This window comes from Macaca mulatta, chromosome 3 (assembly GCF_049350105.2).
Source record: "Macaca mulatta isolate MMU2019108-1 chromosome 3, T2T-MMU8v2.0, whole genome shotgun sequence".
Classification (NCBI taxonomy): domain Eukaryota; kingdom Metazoa; phylum Chordata; class Mammalia; order Primates; family Cercopithecidae; genus Macaca; species Macaca mulatta.
The window spans coordinates 104,721,349-104,741,543 of record NC_133408.1 but is presented as its reverse complement, the minus strand read 5'-3'; the positions used below and the strand labels follow the sequence as shown (position 1 = coordinate 104,741,543).

At 39.6% G+C, this 20,195-nt stretch overlaps 1 protein-coding gene and 1 pseudogene across 4 annotated transcripts in view; both read left to right on the top strand.

Moving 5' to 3' along the window:
* The window catches only part of CCDC126 (coiled-coil domain containing 126), a 41,076-nt gene that overhangs the window by 11,970 nt on the left and 8,911 nt on the right, over window positions 1-20,195 (top strand). For all 3 annotated transcript variants that reach the window (XM_028844986.2, XM_015133874.3, NM_001190944.1), the window contains 1 exon segment: window positions 1,614-1,996. In XM_028844986.2, the coding sequence (XP_028700819.1) occupies window positions 1,759-1,996 (238 nt within the window). In that variant the 5' untranslated portion in view covers window positions 1,614-1,758.
* On the top strand, window positions 2,003-13,547 carry LOC144339883 (rRNA-processing protein FCF1 homolog pseudogene; annotated as a pseudogene). Its single transcript, XR_013415430.1, has one exon. The product of XR_013415430.1 is annotated as an rRNA-processing protein FCF1 homolog pseudogene (transcript).

Here is a 20,195-nt window from a genome sequence, read left to right as displayed (position 1 = left end):
GTTAAACTATAACCTAAGTTCCCGCCAGTGCTGTGGCTTAGGCCTCTGATCCCAGCACTTTGGGAGGCTGAGGCAGGTGGATAGCTTGAGCTCAGGTGTTTGAGACCAGCCTGGCAACATGGCAAAGGCCCTTCTCTACAAAAAAATTACCCAGGTATGGTGGCGTGTTCCTGTGGTCCCAGCTACTTGGGAGGCTGAGGCCAGCGGATAGCTTGAGCCTGGGAGGTGGAGGCTGCAGTGAGCTGAGATTGCACCACTGTACTCCAGGCTGAGTGACAGAGCGAGACCCTGTCTTTAAAAATAAATAAATAAATAAATTTTAAAAAAAGTTCTTAAGGATTGTTTTCAGTAAGCTGCGAAATATCTTTGTGAAATGCACTGTTCTGACTCAAGACACATTTCTACCTAAAGAATTTTGCTCCATTTGATGTAGTCAAAGAGTTTTTTCACTGGACATTTTGGTGATTCACATCTTTCTTACTCTCCTGGTTTTTCTAGATTCTGTGATTGTTAACACCTTTCTGTGTTTTAAAAACCTGAAGTATAACCTTTTAATTTTTTCTTAAATTACATAAATGCATACCTTTCTCATTTGAAATCTGAAATTGTAAATTTGGAAATACAGAAAAATGTTCCAACCTGTTTGTTTGTTTGTTTGTTTTTGAGACAGGGTCTTGCTCTGTCACCCATAGTACAGTGGAATGATCGTGGCTCACTGTACCCTTGACCTCTCAGGCTCAAGCAATCCTGCCGCCCCAGCTTCCTGGGTAGCTGGAACTATAGGCGCATGCCACCATGCCTGGCTAATTTTTAGAATTTTTGTATAGAGATGAGGTCTTCCTGTGTTGATCAGACTGGTCTCAAACTCTTGGGCTCTAGGGATACTTCCACCTATGCCTCCCAAAGTGTTGGGCTTACAGGTGTAAGCCACTGCCCCTGGTCTCTTAAGTGTTTTAGTACCTGCCATTAAATAGTCATCATTCTTTATGTCTGGCATATTTTTGTATGATATAAACTTAGAAATTGTAACTTATTTTTTATCTTAGATTGCATCTTAGATTGGATGCTTCCTGAGGTTACCTTATTCCCATTAGTAATAATTTCTAGTGGCATTTTCAAATGTTGGCACACTCTGTTTATATTGTGGGAATTCTTTTTTAGAAAGGCATTTTGATTTTCCAATCCTTTTTCTTTCCTACTTCCTCACTTTCATTTTGATGTTTTTTCTTTTCTTTTTTTTTTTTTTTGAGGAAGAATAGCTTTTAGGTATTTAGGTTGGTGACATGTTTGAATAGACTGAGATCTCCTATATATCTCATTATAATGTCCATGGTTTTAGTTACAAATGAGAAACCATTTGAAGAGTTTTATGACCATGGTTGCGGTTTTTTCAGGTATTTTCAATGAATTGACGTTTGTTTCTAGTTTAAACTTTGAAAAGATACGTAAGTGAGACTGGTAAAAGACTAGAAAGCTTACTTAGTGGTGGAGAAAGTTGTCAAATATATATGGTATAGTTCCAAATAAAAATTATAGAATATTTTCTTTGTAGTTGTCTGTTCTGTTACTGATACAGATTAAGACTAATACTGTTTTTCTTCTTAATTTTACAGAGTTAATAGAGTGGATACAACCTTTCTGAAGATGAAGAATATACAATATTGAGGAGATTTTTTTCTTTTTTCTTTCAAGTCTTGATTTGTGGCTTGTCTCAAGTTACCACTTTTCAGTCAAGTCTGTTTGTTTGCTTCTTCAGAAATGTTTTTTACAATCTCAAGAAAAAATATGTCCCAGAAATTGAGTTTACTGTTGCTTGTATTTGGACTCATTTGGGGATTGATGTTATTGCACTATACTTTTCAACAACCAAGACATCAAAGCAGTGTCAAGTTACGTGAGCAAATACTAGACTTAAGCAAAAGATATGTTAAAGCTCTAGCAGAGGAAAATAAGAACACAGTGGATGTCGAGAATGGTGCTTCTATGGCAGGATATGGTAAGATAACTGTAGAATATTTCTAGTCTCCTCCGATCCCTGTTTAAAGATGGTTGTGGAAATTGAACTTATTACTTCATGCATAGGTCTTTGCAAAGTAATTTTTTCTTTACTTTTTATTATGAAAATTTCAAATATACTGAAAAATAGAGATACTATGATAAATATGTACATATTCATCATCCAGATTTAACAGTTATTAACATTTGGCAACATTTGTTTTATCTAAGTGTTGAAGAGTATTTATAGAAATTGTGACATTTCGCTGCTAGATATGTATCGCTGAAAAAAATGTATCTTGGAGGCCAGGCGTGGTGGCTCACGCCTGTAATCCCAGCACTTTGGGAGACCGAGGCGGACGTATCACGAGGTCGGGAAATCGAGACCATCCTGGCTAACATGGTGAAACCCCATCTCTGCTGAAAATACAAAAAAAAAAAAAAAAATTAGCCAGGCATGGTGGCACGTGCTTGTAGTCCCAGCTACTTGGGAGGTTGAGGCAGGAGAATCATTTGAACCTGGGAGGTGGAGGTTGCAGTGAGCTGAGATCGCGCCACCACACTCCAGCCTGGGTGGCAGAGTGAGACTCCGTCTCAAAAAAAAAAAAAAAAAAAACAAGAAAAACCAAAAATGTATCTTGGCCTGGTATTGATGGCTCACACCTGTAATCTCAGTACTCAGTACTTTGGGGGGCCAAGGTGGGAAGATTGCTTGAGCCCAGGAGTTTGAGACTAGCCTAGTAGCCTAGGCAACATAGTGAGACCTCTACTAAACATACAAAAAATATCAGCCAGGCATGGTGGCGGGTGCCTGTAATTCCAGCTACTCGGGAGACTGAGGCAGGATGAGGCAGGAGAATCTCTTGAACCAGAGAGGCAGAGGTTGCAGTGAGCCGAGATAGTGCCACTGAATTCTAGCTTGGACAACAGAGTGAGACTGCATCTCAAAGAAAAAAAAAATTAGCCAGGCGTGGTGATACACACCTTTAGCCTTAGCTAGTCAGGAGGCTGAGGTGGGAGGATCGCTTGAGCCCAGGAGGTCAAGGATACAGTGAGCCATGTTTGCACCACTATACTCCAGCCTAGGCAAGACAGTGAGACCTCATCTCTTAAAAAAAATGTCTTAAAAAATGACCTCTTTGGACATAATACCAGTATCATATCTAGTTTATGTTTAAATTTTCCTGATTATCCCAATATAAGCCATCAATTGTATAGCATTTATTATTTCCTAAGAAGCAGGATTTGCCTATATATCTCCAGTATTGTTTATTGCTATTCTCCCTTCCACATTACTGGGTCCTGCTGTGTTTTAAGTTTCTTCTCATGACATGTTATTTCTTTCCTTTAAGACTTAAAAAGGAGAGAGAACAGATAGTATGGTTCTGTCTGGAACAATGTATATACATGAATGTGTGGATATTTTCTCTATTTCAGTTTTGTTTGTTTAATTAAAAGTTATGGCTGGGCACAGTGGCTCACACCTGTAACCCCAGCATTTTGGGAGGCTGAGGTAGGCGGATTGCTTGAGTCCAGGAGTTTCAGACCAGCCTGGGCAACATGGTGAAACCATTTCTCTACAGAAAATACAAAAGTTAGAGGAACGTGGTGGCGCACACTTGTAGTTCCAACTACTTGGAAGGTTCAGGTGGGACAACTGCTTGAGCTTGGGAGGTTGAGGCTGCAGCGAGGCGTGATCACACACCACTGCACTTAAGCCTGGGTGACAGAATGAGACGCTGTCTCAAAAAAAAGTGATACATGCATGTATTTAAATAATCAAAGTATGTTATGATTCCTGTAATGAAAAAGGGCAGTTTTTTCCACTCACAAAAGTCCTCAAATTTCCTGTTCTTTAGAGCCACCCATTTTAAATTCTTTCATCTCATTTTTTTTTGGTGATTATTTCTGTATCTAAATAATATGCCCTATGAGCTACTTTTAGATTTTTCAGTTTTAGGTGTTATCTGTTAACTTCTCACTATGCAAGGTGAGAGTTTAGCTTTCTTTCTCACCTAAAAATGCATTCCATCCACCCCCCAGGCTGTTGTCACATCCATATCCTTCTTGTCCTTTCATTTTCCCTTCATAATTTTGTTTAGAATAATATTCAGTATTTGTACTATTATGACCATGTTGATGGTATTCATTATTGAGCCATGTAAATGCATACCTCAGAGATACTGTGGATTCTGTTCCAATCCACACAATAAAGTGAATATCACAATAAGCAAGGCACACAGCTCTTTTGGTTTCCCAGTGCATATAAAGGTTAAGTTTATACTATACTGTAATCTCTTAAGTGTGCAGTAGCATTATGTCTTAAAAAACAATGTACATACCTTAATTAAAAATGCTTTATTGCTAAAATATGCCAACAATCATCTGAGCCTTCAGCAAGTCATACTCCTTTTGCTGGTGGAGGATCTTGCCTTGATGTCAAAGGTTGCTGACTGATCAGGGTGGTGGTTGCTGAAGGTTGGGGTGGCTGTGGCAATTTCATAAAATGAGACAATACTGAAGTTTGCCACATTGATGGACTCTTCTTTTCATGAAAGATTTTTTTTTTTTGGTAGCATGGATTATTTGATAGCATTTTACCTGCAGTAAAACTTCTTTCAAAACTGGAGTCAATCCGCACAAATCCTACTGCTGCTTTACCAATAAATTTTACATAATATTCTAAATCCTTCGTTGTCATTTCAACAGTGTCCACAGCATCTTCACCAGTAGATTCCATCTCAAAAAACTACTTTCTTTCCTCTTCCATAAGAGCAGCTCCTCATCTGTTCAAGTCTTGTCATGAGATTACAGCAATTCAGTCTCATTTTCAGACTCCACTTCTAATTCTGCAGTTACTTCCTCCACTGAAGTCTTGAACCCCTCAAAGTCATCCATGAGTGTTGGAATCACCTTCTAATTCATTCATTCATTCTTGTAAATGTTGACAGTTTTACCTCCTTTCATGAATCATAAATATTATTAATGGCATCTAGAATAGTGAATCCTTTCCAGAAGGCTTTCAGTTTACTTTGTCCAGACCCATCAGCTCTGGCCTTATGAAATGTATTTCTTAAATAATAAGACTTAAAAGTCCAAATGACTCCTTTATCGATGGGCAGGAGAATGGATGTTGTGTTAGCAGCCATGGAAACATTAATCTTCTTGTACATCTTCAGAGCTGTTGGGTGACTGGGCACATTGTCAAGGAGCAGTAATATTTTGAAAGGAATCATTTTTTTCTGAACAGTGGGTCTCAACAGTAGGTCTTAGTGGGCTTAAAATGTTCAGTAACTCATTCAGTAAACATATGTTGTCACCCAGGCTTTGTTGTTCCATTTATAGAGCACAGGCAGAATATATTTAGCATAATTCATAAGTGCTCTAGGATTTTCAACATGATAAATGAGCATTGGTTTCAACTGTAAGTCACCAGCTGCATTACCCCCTAAGAATAAAGTCAGCCTGTCGTTTGAAGCTTTGAAGTCAGGCATTGACTTCTCCTCGCTAGCTATGAAAATCCTAGATGGCAGCTTCTTCCTATATAAGACTATCTTGTCTACAGTGAAAATTTGTTGCTTAGCGCAGCCACCTTCATCAATTATCTTAGCTAGGTCTTCTAGATAACTTGCTGCAGGTTCTCCATTAGCACTTGCTGCTTCGCCTTGCACTTGAATCTTACGGAGATGGCTTTTTCCTTAAACCTCAAAAGCAACCTCTGCTAGCTTCCAGCTCTTCTTCTGCAGGTTCCTAACCTCTCTTAGCCTTCATAGAATGGAAGAGAGTTAGGGTCTTGCTCTGGATTAGGCTTTGGCTTAAGAGAATGTTGTGGCTGGTTTGATGTTTTATCCAGACCACTCAGACTTACTTCATTTCAGCAATAAAGCTGTTTTTCTTTCTTATTATTCATGTGTTCCCTGGAGTAGCACTTTTAATTCTCTTCAAGAACTTTTCCTTTGCAGTCACAGCTTCACTGTTTGGCACAAGGCCTAGCTTTCAGCCTGTCTCAGCTTTCAACATGTTTCCTCACTAAATTTAATCATTTCTGGCTTTTAAAGTGAGAGAAAAGGGACTCTTTCTTACACTTGAACACTCAGAAGCCATTGTAGGGTTACTAATTGGCCTAATTTCAATATTGTTATGTCTAAGGGAATAGGGAGGCCTGAAGAGAGGGAGAGAGACAGAGGAAAGACCAGTCGATGCAGCAGTCAGAACACAGGTAACATTTATGAATTAAGTCTGCTGTCTTATATAGGTACAATTCAAGGTGTCCCAAAACAGTTCCAATGTTAACATCAGCAATTGCTGATCAGATCACCATGGCAGATACAAGAATAATGAAAAAGTCTGAAATATGATGAGAATTACCAAAATGTGACAGAGACGCAAAGTGAGCAGATACTGTTAGAAAGATGGCACCAATAGACTTGCTTCATGCAGAGTTGCTGCAAACATTCAGTTGTAAAAACACAGTATCTGTAAAGTGAAGTGCAATAAAACAATGTATTTCTCTATTACATTATGGTTACTTTCCTATAAACTTTCACCCTAGAGTATAATAAGTATTGATTTTTGCTTCTTTGCCTAGTTTTCTACGGCATCCCCCTACAGTTGTTTAAATATTCTCCTAGCATATTCAGACACATTAGGCCTTTTAGCACTTCCTGTATATTGAAGAAGTCTTTCCCGATGCCTTCCAGTCAGCTCTGGCCTGGACTGTTTGCTCTCTATAGGATTGCAGCAGTGAATTGTTTTAAGATAACAATTTGTCATCATCTTGTAGATTTATTTTACTCCTCTATTATATTGGATCTCCTATTTTCTAGAATTTTTTAGCTTCCCCTTTATTGGTTATCCCCTGATTTTAAGGGACTAGATCTTCTGGTAGGTTCCTGAGAAAGATGCAGATAGGTAAAAGTTTTGAGTTCTTACATATCTTGAAAAGATCTTTTTTCCCTCAACCCTCATGCTTCATTGTAAGTTTGGCTGGGTACAGAATCCTAAGTTGGAAATAATTTTCCTTGAGATTTTAAAGGCTCTGCTCTGTTCTGTTTTACTCCTCATCCTCCTAGGTTCCAGTGTTCTTTTTGAGAAGCTGATGCTGTTCTTTATCCTTTTTATGTGACTTAATTTTTGGAAACTTGTAAGGTCTTTGTCCCACACCATTCTAAAATTTCTCAATGATGTGACTGGGTATGGGTGTTGGGCCCTCAGCAGGACATCCTGCAATTTATGTCATTCAATTCTGGGATATTTTCTTAATTTATTAATTTGATTTCTATGTTTTTCATTCACTCTTTCTGGCATTCTGTTATTCAGCTTTTGGGCTCTCTGGACTGTTGTCCTCCAGTTTTCCCTTATTTATCTTACTTTCCATTTCTATCTTTTTACTTCATTTTTTGAGATGATTTCCTTAGCTTAATTTCCAGATCTTTATGGAGTTTTTCATCTCATCTAATATTTTTAATTTCTAAGAGCTTTATTTTGGGCTGGGTGCGGTGGCTCACACCTGTAATCTTAGCACTTTGGGAGGCTAGGCAGGTAAATCACTTGAGGTTAGGAGTTCGAGACCAGCCTGGCCAACATGGTGAAACCCCATCTCTACTAAAAATATGAAAATTAGCTGGACATGGTGGCAGACACCTGTAATCCCAGCTACTCAGGAGACTGAGGCAGGAGCATCACTTGAATCCAGGAGATGGAGATTGCAGTGAGCCGAGATTACACCACTGCATTCGAGTCTGGGGAGCAGAGTGAGACGCTGTCTCCAGAAAAAAAAAAAAAAAAGCTGTCTTTTGTTACATCTCTGAGGTTACCAATGGTAGCTTTTCTGAAGTGTTTTTATGTTTCTTCCAAATATATCTGGTGATAGTTTTTCTTTGTATTTGAGAAATGAGACACTAAAAGGTTGATGGCAAATGCTGAGCTTTTGTGTGGTATTCACTATAGGATGATCTGGCTGGGACATTTCCTTGGGTATATCCTTAATATTTACGATGACTTCTTATACCAACTACCTGCCATTAGGCCTGCAGTAAGGGCACAGTGCCCCACAAGACTGCCCTCACTTCAGAAACCAGACACTAGTTAGCATATTCACAGGCCACTTTCACTTCTGACCAAGTGGTTACAAATTTGTGGGTTCCCATTACCTCCTCATGTTTGACAATTCACTAGATTGACCCATAAAACTCACTGAAAAGAATTATGCATTACTTTTGATATAAATACTTTATTTTCAATCTATGATTGTTTGAATTTGTGGATGCAGAACCCACAGATACAGAGGTCTAAGGGACATCAGCATCCATGGATTTTGGTATCCATGGTGGGTCCTAGAACCAATTCCCTACAGATACAGAGAGCCAAGTATACTTACTATTATAGTTTTACTATAGAAGAAGGATAGATACTAGAGCCAGCCAAAGGGAGATACGCATAGGACAAAGTCTGGGAGGGTACAAGATGCAGTTTCTGTTATCCTCTCTTCATAGAACCAGGACACATTACCTTCCTGGCATATCCAACACACATCAATGTGTGATAATATGCAGAATATTGCCCACTAGGAAAGCTCACCTGAACTCCAAAGTACAGTTTTATTGGGGTCTCATTATGTAGGCATGATTGAATTATTGCCTATGTGGTTGAACTTAATCTCCACCCTTCCTCCCCTCCCTGGAAGTCAGCTGAAAATCCCCAACTCTCTAATCAAATGGTCGTCCTTTCTGATATGGCCAGCTCCCCAACCCCCGATTCTGAGTCATCCCATTAACATAAAATATCTCGGGCCCCACTCTGAGTTGCCTCCTTAAGGTTATACAAGGTTAACAGATGTGGTCCCAGGGGCCTACTATGACTAACAAAGACATTTGTCACTCAGGAAATTCCAGGCACTTAGTGGCTACCTCCCAAGAACTGGAGACAAAAGATCAGCTAAATTTTTTTTTTTTTTTTTTTTTTTTAAATTTGAGACAGAGAATTGCTCTGTTGCCCAGGCTGGAGTGCAGTGGTGCAGTCTTGGCTCACTGCAACATCCACCTCCTGGATTCAAGTGACTCTCCTACCTCAGCCTCCCGAGAAGCTGGGACTATAGGCATGCACCACCGCGCCTGGCTAATTTTTATGTTTTTTAGTAGAGATGAGGTTTCACCATATTCAAGGTCAGGTTGGCCTTGAACTCCTGACCTCATGTGATCTACCTGCCTCCGCCTCCCAGAGTGTTGGGATTACAGGGGTGAGCCACCGTGCTTGGCCTAAATTTTTTATTACGTGGTATCAATGTATTTTATTCCTTTGAGATGCTCTCTGATATCAGTATGTTTAGGTCTCTCCTGTTGTGCTGGTCAGATACCCTGGAGAAGCACTTCCTATCTGTTGCTGGAGAGTATAGGCCTGTAAGTGTTCTGGGATCTGAGTGAGAGAAAAAGGCTGGGCAAGGAAGAGTGATCTCAGCACTCACTACTTTTATTTACTCTTCCAGTTTCCAGTGTAAACCCAGGCCCTCAACTGCTCTATCTATCCCCTTAAGAAAATACGTCTCAGATCTCCTGCAGTGGGGGAGGTTTTGGAGTGGTGCACAGAATTTGAGGATGAAATTGCTTCATAGAAAATAGCTAATGCATGTTGGGCTTAATACCTACGGAGGTGATGGGTTGATAGGTGCAGCAAATCACCATCGTGCACGTTTACCTATGTAACAAACCTGCACATCCGAAGAAACAGGAGTGTGGTGTGACCATGGGGAAGCAAAAGAAAACAAGGAAGTATGCAACCATGAAGTGCATGCTTAGACTCAGAGATCAGAGGCTTAAAGAAAAGGATAGATTAAAACCTAAAAAGAAAGAAAAGAAGGATCCCAGCACATTAAAGGAAAGAGAAGTTCCCCAACACCCTTCCTGCTTATTTTTCCAATGTAATACACAGCTGGGCCCACCTTACTACATCCTCATTGATACCAACTTTATCAACTTTTCCTTAAAAGCGAAACTGGATTTAGTGCAGTCAGCGATGGACTGTCTGTATGCCAAGTGTATCCCTTGTATAACTGATTGTGTAATGGCTGAAATTGAGAAATTGGGGCAGAAGTATTGAGTGGCTCTAAGGATTGCCAAGGATCCAAGATTTGAACTGTGTACACACAAAGGAACCTATGCAAATGACTGCTTAGTACAGAGAGTAGCTCAGCATAAGTGTTACATTGTGGCCACAGTTGACCCTTAAGATTCCTGGAGTTCCTATCATGTACATTTTAACCGTAGATACAACATTGAATGGTTGCCAGATGATTATGAAGCCCCTCCATTCTAAATCTTACAAGACACAGTTCCTCTGCCTTTCTGCAACCAATGTTTTCTTGTTGCCAGTTCATTACACATGCAATAGCATGAATTATTATTCTGTTGACCTATTTGCTCTACTGTGAGCTGAGGAAGGTTACATATGCTCAACTCTTTTTTTTTTTTTTTTTTTTTTTTTGAGATGAAGTTTTGCTCTTGTTGTCCAGGCTGGAGTGCAGTGGCACATTCTCAGCTCACTGCAGCCTCTGCCTCCCAGGTTCAGGCAGTTCTTCTGCCTCAGCCTCCCAAGTGGCTGGGATTGCAGGCTTGTGCCACTATGCCCAGCTGATTTTTTTTTTTTTTTTTTTTTTTTTTGGTGTTTTTAGTAGAGATAAAAACTTCTGTATTTTTAGTACAGAAAAATATGCCTTGGCCTCCCAAGGTGCTGGGATTGCAGGTGTGAGCCACTGTGCCTGGCCTGCTCACTTTTTGATGCTGTTTTGAAATTGATATTTTGTCTCATAAAAATTTTAGGCCAGGCATGGTGGCTCATGCCTGTGGTACAGCACTTTGAGAGGCCAAGGTGGGTGGATCACCTGAGGTCAGGAGTTTGCGACCAGCCACGACAACATGGCGAAACCCCATCTCTACTAAGAATACAAAGAAAGTTGGCCGGGTATGGCGTTGCTTGCCTATAGTCTCTGCTGCTGTGGAGGCTGAGGCAGGAGAGTCACTTGAACCCAGGAGGCAGAGGTTGCGGTGGGCCGAAGTTGTGCCACTGCATTCCAGCCTGGGTGACAGAGTGAGACTGTCTCAAAAAAAAAAAAAAAAAAAAAAATGATGGTCAAAGGGTTCAAAATCTCAGACAGGAAGAATATGTTTTATACTTTTTTGAGTTCTGTTGTACAGTATGGTGCATATACTTAATAATTGGGTATTATGGATTTCAAAATTGATGTTCTTATCACAGAAATATATTTGAAGTATTGGATATGTTAACTAGCTTGATTTAATTATTACATATTGTATCCACAATTTATGACATCACTTTGTAACCCATAAATTTATACAAGTATAAATTGTCAATTTACAACAAAAAATTTTTGTTGCATCTTTTTAGGAATAAAAAACCCCTGCACATCCTGCACATATATCCCAGAACTTTGTTCCTAGTCCATCTAGGTTTTTAGTCCTTTCTTTACCTCTGTTTTCAGTAGTACATGGTGTAAAATTTCTGGGACCTTTCGGGGTAGAATTCTATGGAGAAAACAGGATTGCTTCTTGGCTTTTCTTACTTCTCATTAAAGATTTAGCCTTTTCAGGTCTGCTAAGTCAGTTACCATTCAGCTCTGGAGTTTTGTTACTGTGGTTTCCTTTCTTGTTTGTTATCTTTGGCCTGAGGATTTGTGCTTAAAAAGAGAAAAACACTTTACTGTTTTTGTGGGGTACCTGGAGTCACCTTAGGCTAAATGCCTGTGTTCACTTTACCATCTTTACCTGGGAATGCCCTGGACACATATTTTTCCTTTTTCCCTTTATGTTGATTTTCCTGAAGTAATGACGGTTAGTCTGGTCTCAGACTCCTGGCCTCATGTCATCCTCCCACCTCAGCCTCTCAAAGTGCTGGGGTTACAGGCGTGAGCCACTATAGCCAGCCAGATATTACAGAAATAGATAACATAAAGAAACAAGAGTAGAGAAGAGGTAATTTCAGTTAATTTGGTATATATCAACATTTGGCTATGTATTTTCTTAAAGGGCTATGTCATAACTATTTTCAGTTTTGTGGGTTGTATATGATGTCTGTTATAATAAACGAGCATGTCTATTTCCTAATAAAACTTTATTTTCAGAGATAAGTGGCCATTCAGCTGTAGTTTGCCAACCTGTGGTACATATGCATGCATATTCCAACACATTGCTTTATTTTGAACAAAAATGGCATTGTACTGTACATGTTGGTTTTGCAACTTACTTATTTTCACTAATTTACTGTAAATATACTTCCATTTTATACACATAGGTCTATTTTATCCTTTTTAATGACTTAATATTATTTCATTTCATTTTATTTTTTGAGACAGGATCTCACACTCTTGCCCAGGCAGGAGTATAGTGGTGTGATCATAGCTCAGTATAACCTCAAATTCCTGGGGTCAAGTGATCCACCTTAGCCACCCAAGTAGACTACAGGTGTGTGCCACCCTGCCGGGCTAATTTGTTGTTGTTGTTGTTGAGTCAGGATCTCACTGTGTTGCCCAGCATAGTCTCAAACTTCTGGAATCAAGCGATCCTCCCACCATGGCTTCCCAAAGTGCTGGGAGTACAGATGTGAGCCACTATGCCTGGCCTATTACCTCATTTTATAAATGTTTTTCTTTCACTTCTTTAATGATGAATAATTTGGTGCTAACCTTTTTTGTGTGTTTTATTTAGTGCTGTGGTGTATTTGTGTGTATGAAATATATGTGTGAGTGTGTATATGTATTTCACATTTGTGTGAATGTTTAAGAATAGATTACCTAATTATGGAATTTTGGGGTCAAGGATGTGCACACGTTAAATTTAATAGACATTTGTCAGATTGCCCTCCAGAATGGTTCTATCAATTTACATTCTTACTATACCACTTTCCCACCAGTGGGAAGATGACCATTTATATGCAGACTTTACCAATTCTATTTAATTTTAAATGACATTTAATTGTTTGCTTTTGGATTTATTTGCTTTCAGGGAGGTTAAAATATTTTTTAAAATGTTTGTTGGCTATTTATATTTCTTGTACATATGAGAATGCGAATTATTTGAGTCGCTTGACAATTTTTCTGCTGGGAAATTTGCTTATTTCTTATTTGACTGATTATAAAGATGCTAATGCTGTCCTGTGTTACAGATGTTTTTCTTCTGATTTTCAGTTGCCTAATAACTGGGTATGCTGTTTTTAAATTTTATGTAGTAAAATATCATTTTTATGATTTAGTTTTGTGTTGAAAATTTTTTTCTCCATAACTTATATTCTGATGTATTATGCTTTTAGTTGTTTTTGTTTGTTTTACATCTGTATTTGTAATACAGTTGGGACTTCTGATGTAAGCAGTAAGATGCAGGTTCTTTTCTCCAGCTGAGTTAGCCAGTTATTCTAGTTTCATTATTTGAATTTTTTCCTTGGCTCCATTAATTTGAAATGGGAGTATAAGTTATAATAAGATTAGAATTCTACAATAACTTAAACCTTTAGCTATCTATAGAAACCATTTATCCATAGCCTTTCATTAGTATACAAAAAAGCTAGTCAATCAAAATTATTTATTGAATGGACCTCTTTTGAGCTGTTTATCCTATTTTTTCTAGTTGGTAAAATAAACATAAGCTAATATATTTTTTAATGGAAATTAAAAAATATTTATTTTAGGTTTGGGGGCACATGTGAAGGTTTGTTACATAGATAAACATGTGTCATGGGGGTTCATTGTACATATTATTATATCATCCAGGTACCGGGCTCGGTACCCAATAGTTATCTTTTCTGCTCCTCTCCCTCCTCCCACCCTCTCCACTCAAGTAGACCCAGTGTCTGTTGTTTACTTCTTTGTGTTCATAAGTTCTTATCATTTAGCTCCCACTTAGAAGTGAGAACATGCAGTATTTTGTTTTCTGTTTCTTCATTAGCTAATATTTTTAAAAAATGCTAGTCTACAATAAATTGTTACTATTTTGAAGGCTATGGACAGATTAATTCAACTTTATAATGACCTGTACATTTTGAACAGTAACGTGTGCTTTCTCTTTAATCTATAATCATTTCCATCTACCTTATATCTTTTCCTCCACATTCTTAGTCCTCTGTGATGGAATTTTGTTTTCTTCCTATGTAATATTCTCTCTGTTGGATTCTGTGATTTGCCTAGAACAGTGAATTGGGAATACTTGCTCCAGCTTCACACTGACTGCTCTGGAACACCTTGCAGTTGGTGCATGGTTTCCTACACCTGGTTCTGAATCTCCAGCAACACCAGTCCTTAACCACATCAGATTTTCCGACTGACCTTGCTTTCTTTTAAGGGTTTTGGCTTTCCTCTTTATCAGTGTAGCTGAACACTTTAAAAAATAGATGCCAGCCAGGTGCAGTGGCCCACGCCAGTAATCCCACCACTCTGGGGGACTGAGGCAGGAGGATCGCTTGAGGCCAGGAGTTCGAGACCAACTTGGGCAACATAGTAAGACCCTGGCTCTAAAAAAAAAAGGCCAGTTGTAGTGGCTCACCTGTAATCCCAGCACTTTAGGAGGCCCGGGTGGGTGGATCACTTGAGGTAGGCAGCAGGCACCTGTAGTCCCAGCTACTTGGGAGGCTGAAGCACAAGAATTGCTTGAACCCAGGAGGTGGAGGTTACAGTGAGCTGAGATTGCACCACTGCACTCCAGCCTTGGTGACAGAGTGAGACTCTGTCTCAGAAAAAAAAAAAAGACTCTACAAATATTTTAGGAGAATAATTTTTGATAAGGTCTTGCTCTGTCACACAGGCTGGAGTGCAGTGGCACGATCATGGCTCACTGTAGCCTCAACCTCCTGGGCTCAAGTGATCCTCCTGCTTCAGCCTCCCTAGAAGCCAGGAATACAGGTGTGCACCACAACACACAGTCAGTTGTTTTTTTTTTTAAGAGATGGGGTCTTGCTCTGTTGCCCAGGCTGAACTCAACCTCCTGGGCTCAAGCAGTCCTGCTTCGGACTCCCAAAGTTCTGGGATTACAGGTGTGAGCTACCATTCCCGGCCCGGAGAATAATTTAATGTTACTATTTAAATGTTCTTCAGAAAATAATAGTTTAAAAATTGCTCTTGCACACAAACCCAGCAAAAATTTTCCTTAGTAAAATGACCAAGATTAAAATTTATTTAATTCATTTAAAAAATATATACTTTATTATATAAGTAATGAATGTAAAACAGTGTTATAAGCATTTTCAGAAGCAGGCTATTGAAGATTATTTTTTATAGTTTGAAGAAAACCAGTTTTAAAAATTTCTTACACCAGGGACGTCTGGGAAAATGGAGATCCATCCTCATCTATGTTATCCATCTCTCCCCTGTTCTTTCCTTCCAAATGCAACTAAAAGCCTTGGACATTTTATATAAGACTCTGGAGGAGAAAAAGGCAGACAGTCTAGGAACCTCAGGAGACCAGGAATGACACAGTGGTATGTTCCCTGTGTGTATTTCACAGTTGAAGCTAAAGAAGTCAGCAACCTTGATAACTGCCAACAGGCGAAGACAGAAAAAGGCCCAACAAAAGCCTGTTCTCTCTAGCCAAGAAAAGGCAGCCTAGCAAGTCAGAAAACTTGTAGACAATAACAGCTCTCCTCTAGCCAAACATCACAGAAAAAAACTGTTGCTACACTACCAGCTACCTGATCAAGGGCCAAGTGGTAAGCCTAGACTTTTATCCTTGCGGGGCTACGGTGAGGCATACAACATTCCTGCCATGGAGGTGTTAGAGAAGGCAGTAGGTGCCGGAAATGTCACCCCTGCCAGCCAGGAGTGAGAACTGTCCCCACTGTACTCATGGGACCAGTGGAGACCACATGGAGAACCAGGACTTTACCTCCACATGGCAGTAATGAACTGTTCATCTCTCTTCCCTCTGGTATGATGTCGGGGGAAGCCTGCAGAGAGTCAGGACCCTCATTGTCCCCAGTGAGTATGAGGCCATCCCCACCACACTGTCAGTGGAGAATACATGGGGACCTGGAACTCCCATCTCCACCCAGCAGGAATGAGGAGCCCACCATCCTTGAGTATCATGGAAGCTGAATGGGGCACCTGGACTTCTGCCTCTGCCTGGCAGTAACAAGGTGGCACCCCTCCCCCGCCAGAGTGGTGTTAGAGAAAACCACCTAAAACAGGAGGTTTAAATAAGATCCAGAGTCTCATAATATGAAAATGTCCAAATTTCAAACACAAATCACTTATACTAAGAACAAGGAAGATCTCAGACTGATTGAAAAATGACAGTGACTGCTATGGTTTGAGTGTATGTGTCCCTCCAAAATTCCTATATTGAAACCTAATCTGTTGGAATTAGAAGGTGGAGTCTTTGGGAGATGATCATGTCATGAGGACTCTACCCTTGTGAATGGGATTAATGCCCTTTAAACAGAGGCTTCAGAGAGCTGCCTTGTCTCTTCCACCCCTCTGTCACGTCAGGACACCTAGAAGACACCATCTGTGAGGAACAGACCCTCAGCAGATACCAAATCTGCCGGCCCCTTGATAGTGTACTTTCCAGCCTCCAGAACTGTGAGAAATCAATTTCTATTAATTACCTAGTCTATGGTGTTTTGTGATGGCAACCTGAATAGGCTAAGACAAGGACATATTAGAATTATCTGAAAAAGATTTTAAAGCTGCTATGATAAAATTTCTTCAATAAGCATTTAATGAATATGAAGCAAATGAAAAAGACACCTTCAAAAAAAAATAGTCTCAGGAGAAAAATAGAACATATAAACAGAAACCAAATGGAAATGTTAGAAGTGAAAAATATAATTAAAGTAACAAGTTCAGCAAATGGACTCAACAACAGAATGGAGGGGACAGAGGAAAGAATCAGTTAACTGGAAGATAGAACAATGTAATTACCCTATCCAAATAACAGGGAGAAAAACAGACAAAAATGAATAAAAAGAATAGAGCTTCCAGAACCTGTGGGACCATAACTAAAAATCTAACATTTGTGTCATTAGAATTTCAGGAGAGGAGAATGAGAGCAGAGCTGGAAAAGCAATCGAAGAAATACTGGCTGTAAAATTTCCATATTTGGCAAAAGACAGAGTCCTCAGATTTAAGAAGCTGAGCAAACCCCAAGTAGGATAAAACCATGCTAAGAACTTCATGCCAAGATAACGTAGTAATTAAAATTTGGAAAAAAAAAAAAAAAAAAAAAGGAAAGTGACCAGCAACCAGCCTTTACCTATGAGAGAAAGACAAGTTTTAAAATTTGTACATAAAAAGTTTACATATTGACTTATGTAGAATGCTCTATTTATCCAACTTACATATATATGACATTCCAACAATGGTGGAATACACGTTTTTCAAGAGTCCATGGAGGCAGGGCGTGGTGACTTACTCCTGTAATCCCAGCACTTTGGGAGGCCGAGGCAGGCAGATCATTTGGAGTCAGGAGGTCAAGACCAGCCTGGCAAAAAGGTGAAACCCCATCTCTACTAAAAATACAAAAATTAGCTGGTTGTGGTTGCGCACGCCTGTAATCCCAGCTACTCAGGAAGCTGAGGTATGAGAATTGCTTGAACTGGGGGGCAGAGGTTGCAGTGAGCTGAGATTGTGCCACTGCATTCCAGCCTGGGTGACAGAGTGAGACTGTTTCAGTTAATCAGTCAGTCAGTCAAACAATCAGTCAATTGTCCGTGAAGGCTGGGTGTGGTGGCTCACACCTGTAACCCTAGCACTTTGGGAGGCCAAGGTGGGCAGATTGCTTGAGAACAGGAGCTCTTAACTAGGGAGACTGAGGTGGGAGGATCCCTTGAGCCCAGGAGGTTGAGGCTGCAATGAGCCATGAGCATGCTGCTGCATTCCAGCCTAGGTGACAGAGCAAGACCCTATCTCAAAAAAAAAAAAAAAAAAAAAAAAAAGTCCATAGAATATTTACCAAAGTAGACCTTGTTCTGGGCCATAAAACAAGCCTCACAAACTTAAAAGAATTGAAGTCATACTGAGTATGTTCCCTGACCACAGTGTAGAAATCAATAATGGAAAGATAATAGGAAAATCTCTAATAGTTGGAAACTGGACAACATACTTCTGAATAATGAGTCAAAGAGGAAATCTCAAGGGAAATGAATACAAATGAAAATGCAACATAAAAAATTGTGGGACACAGCTAAAGCAGTGCTGAGAGGGAAATTTAGATTTATGCACTAAGTGCATAAATCAGAAAAGAGGAAAAGTCTCAAATCCATAATCTAAGCTATTAGAGAACCTAGAAAAAGAAAAGCAAACTAAATCCAAAGCAAGCAGAAAAAAGGAAATGGTGAATATAAAAGCAGAAATCAATGAAGCTGAAAACAGAAAAACAGTAGAGAAAATCAATGAAACAAAGAGCTTGTCCTTTTAATAGGGTCAAAAAAAAAAAAAAGGACAAACTTCTCATAAGACTGAAAAAGAAAAAAGACATAAATTGCCAACATCAGGAATGAAAAAATGAATATCACGGCAGATCCTACAGATACCAAAAGGATAATAAGGGAAGACTGAACAGCTATATGCACATAAATTTGATAACTTGGATGAAATGGATCAGTTTCTCAAAAAACAAATTGCCACAATCCACCCAATATGAAATAGATAATTTGAATAGCCCTATAACTATTAAGGAAATTTGGCCAGGCACGGTGGCTCACGCCTGTAATCCCAGCACTTTGGGAGGCCGAGGTGGATCATGAGGTCAGGAGTTCAAGACCAGCTTTACCAACATGCCGAAACCCTATCTCTACTAAAAACAAAAAAAATTAGTCAAGTGTTGTGTCGCACACCTGTAATCCCAGCTACTCAGGAGGCTGAGGCAGGATAATTGCTTGAACCTGAGAGGCAGAGGTTGCAGTGAGCAGAGATGGAGCCACTGCACTCCAGCCTGGGTGACAGAGGAAGACCCTATCTCAAAAAAAAAAAAAAGAAAATTTATAATTTAAAAGTTCCCCCCCACACCAGAAAAAAATCTCTAGGCTCAGATGGTTTTGCTGGAGAATTCTCTCTGCAGTTTAAAGAAGAATTAGCATAATTTTATGCAGTCTTTTCCAGAAAATAGAAGGAGGAGCAATTCCTACTTCTTTTTATAAAGCTAGTTTATCTTTACACCCAAGTAGGCAAATACAGCATAAAAAATAAAAACTACAAATCAAAATTCCCCCGAATATAGATGTGAACATTCTTAAGAAAATATTAGCAAACAATTCAGCAGCATATAAAAAGAATTAAAAACCAAGTTTTTTTTTTTTTTTTTTGAGATGGAGTTTCACTCTGTTGCCCAGGGTGGACTGCAGTGGTGTGATCTCAGCTCACTGAAACCTCTGCCTCCCAGGTTCAAGCGATTCTCCCACCTCAGCCTTCCAAGTAGCTTGGATTACAGGTGCCTGCCACCATGCCTGGCTAATTTTTGTATTTTTAGTAAAGACAGGGTTTCATCACGTTGGCCAAGCTGGTCTTGAACTCCCTACCTCAAGTGATCCACCCGCCTTGGCCTTCCAAAGTGCTGGGATTACAGGTATGAGCCACCATGCCCGGCCACAAATCCAAAGATGCAAAGCTGTTCAGTATTTGAAGATCAGTCATTGTAATACCATATACCAAATAAACAGATTAATGGGAGGGAAATGGGTTTTACTGTAAAAGGGCAACATAGGGATCCTAGTGGTGATAGAAATATTCTGCATCTTAACTCTTATCAATGTCAGCATTCTTGTTGTGATTGTGTATACAGTTTTCCAAGATGTTACCATGGTAGGAAAACTAGGCAAGGGGCATTGGAATTTTTGTATTCATTATTACTTACAACTCTTTGTAAATCTACAATTATCTCAAAACAAAAAGTTAATTTAACAATTAAGGAAAAAACCCGAAGCCAAATCTGTAAAATGCGTGGTCCTTGTATTCCAGATATGTTAAAGGAAAGTCAATCTCAGAATTCCTATTAGATAGGATTTCTATGTAGCTATTTAAAGCATGGTCTGTTGGCCGGGCGTGGTGTCTCAAGCCTGTAATCTCAGCACTTTGGGAGGCCGAGACGGGCGGATCACGAGGTCAGGAGATCGAGACCATCCTGGCTGACACGGTGAAACCCCTTCTCTACTAAAAAATACAAGAAACTAGCCGGGCGAGGTGGCGGGCGCCTGTAGTCCCAGCTACTCGG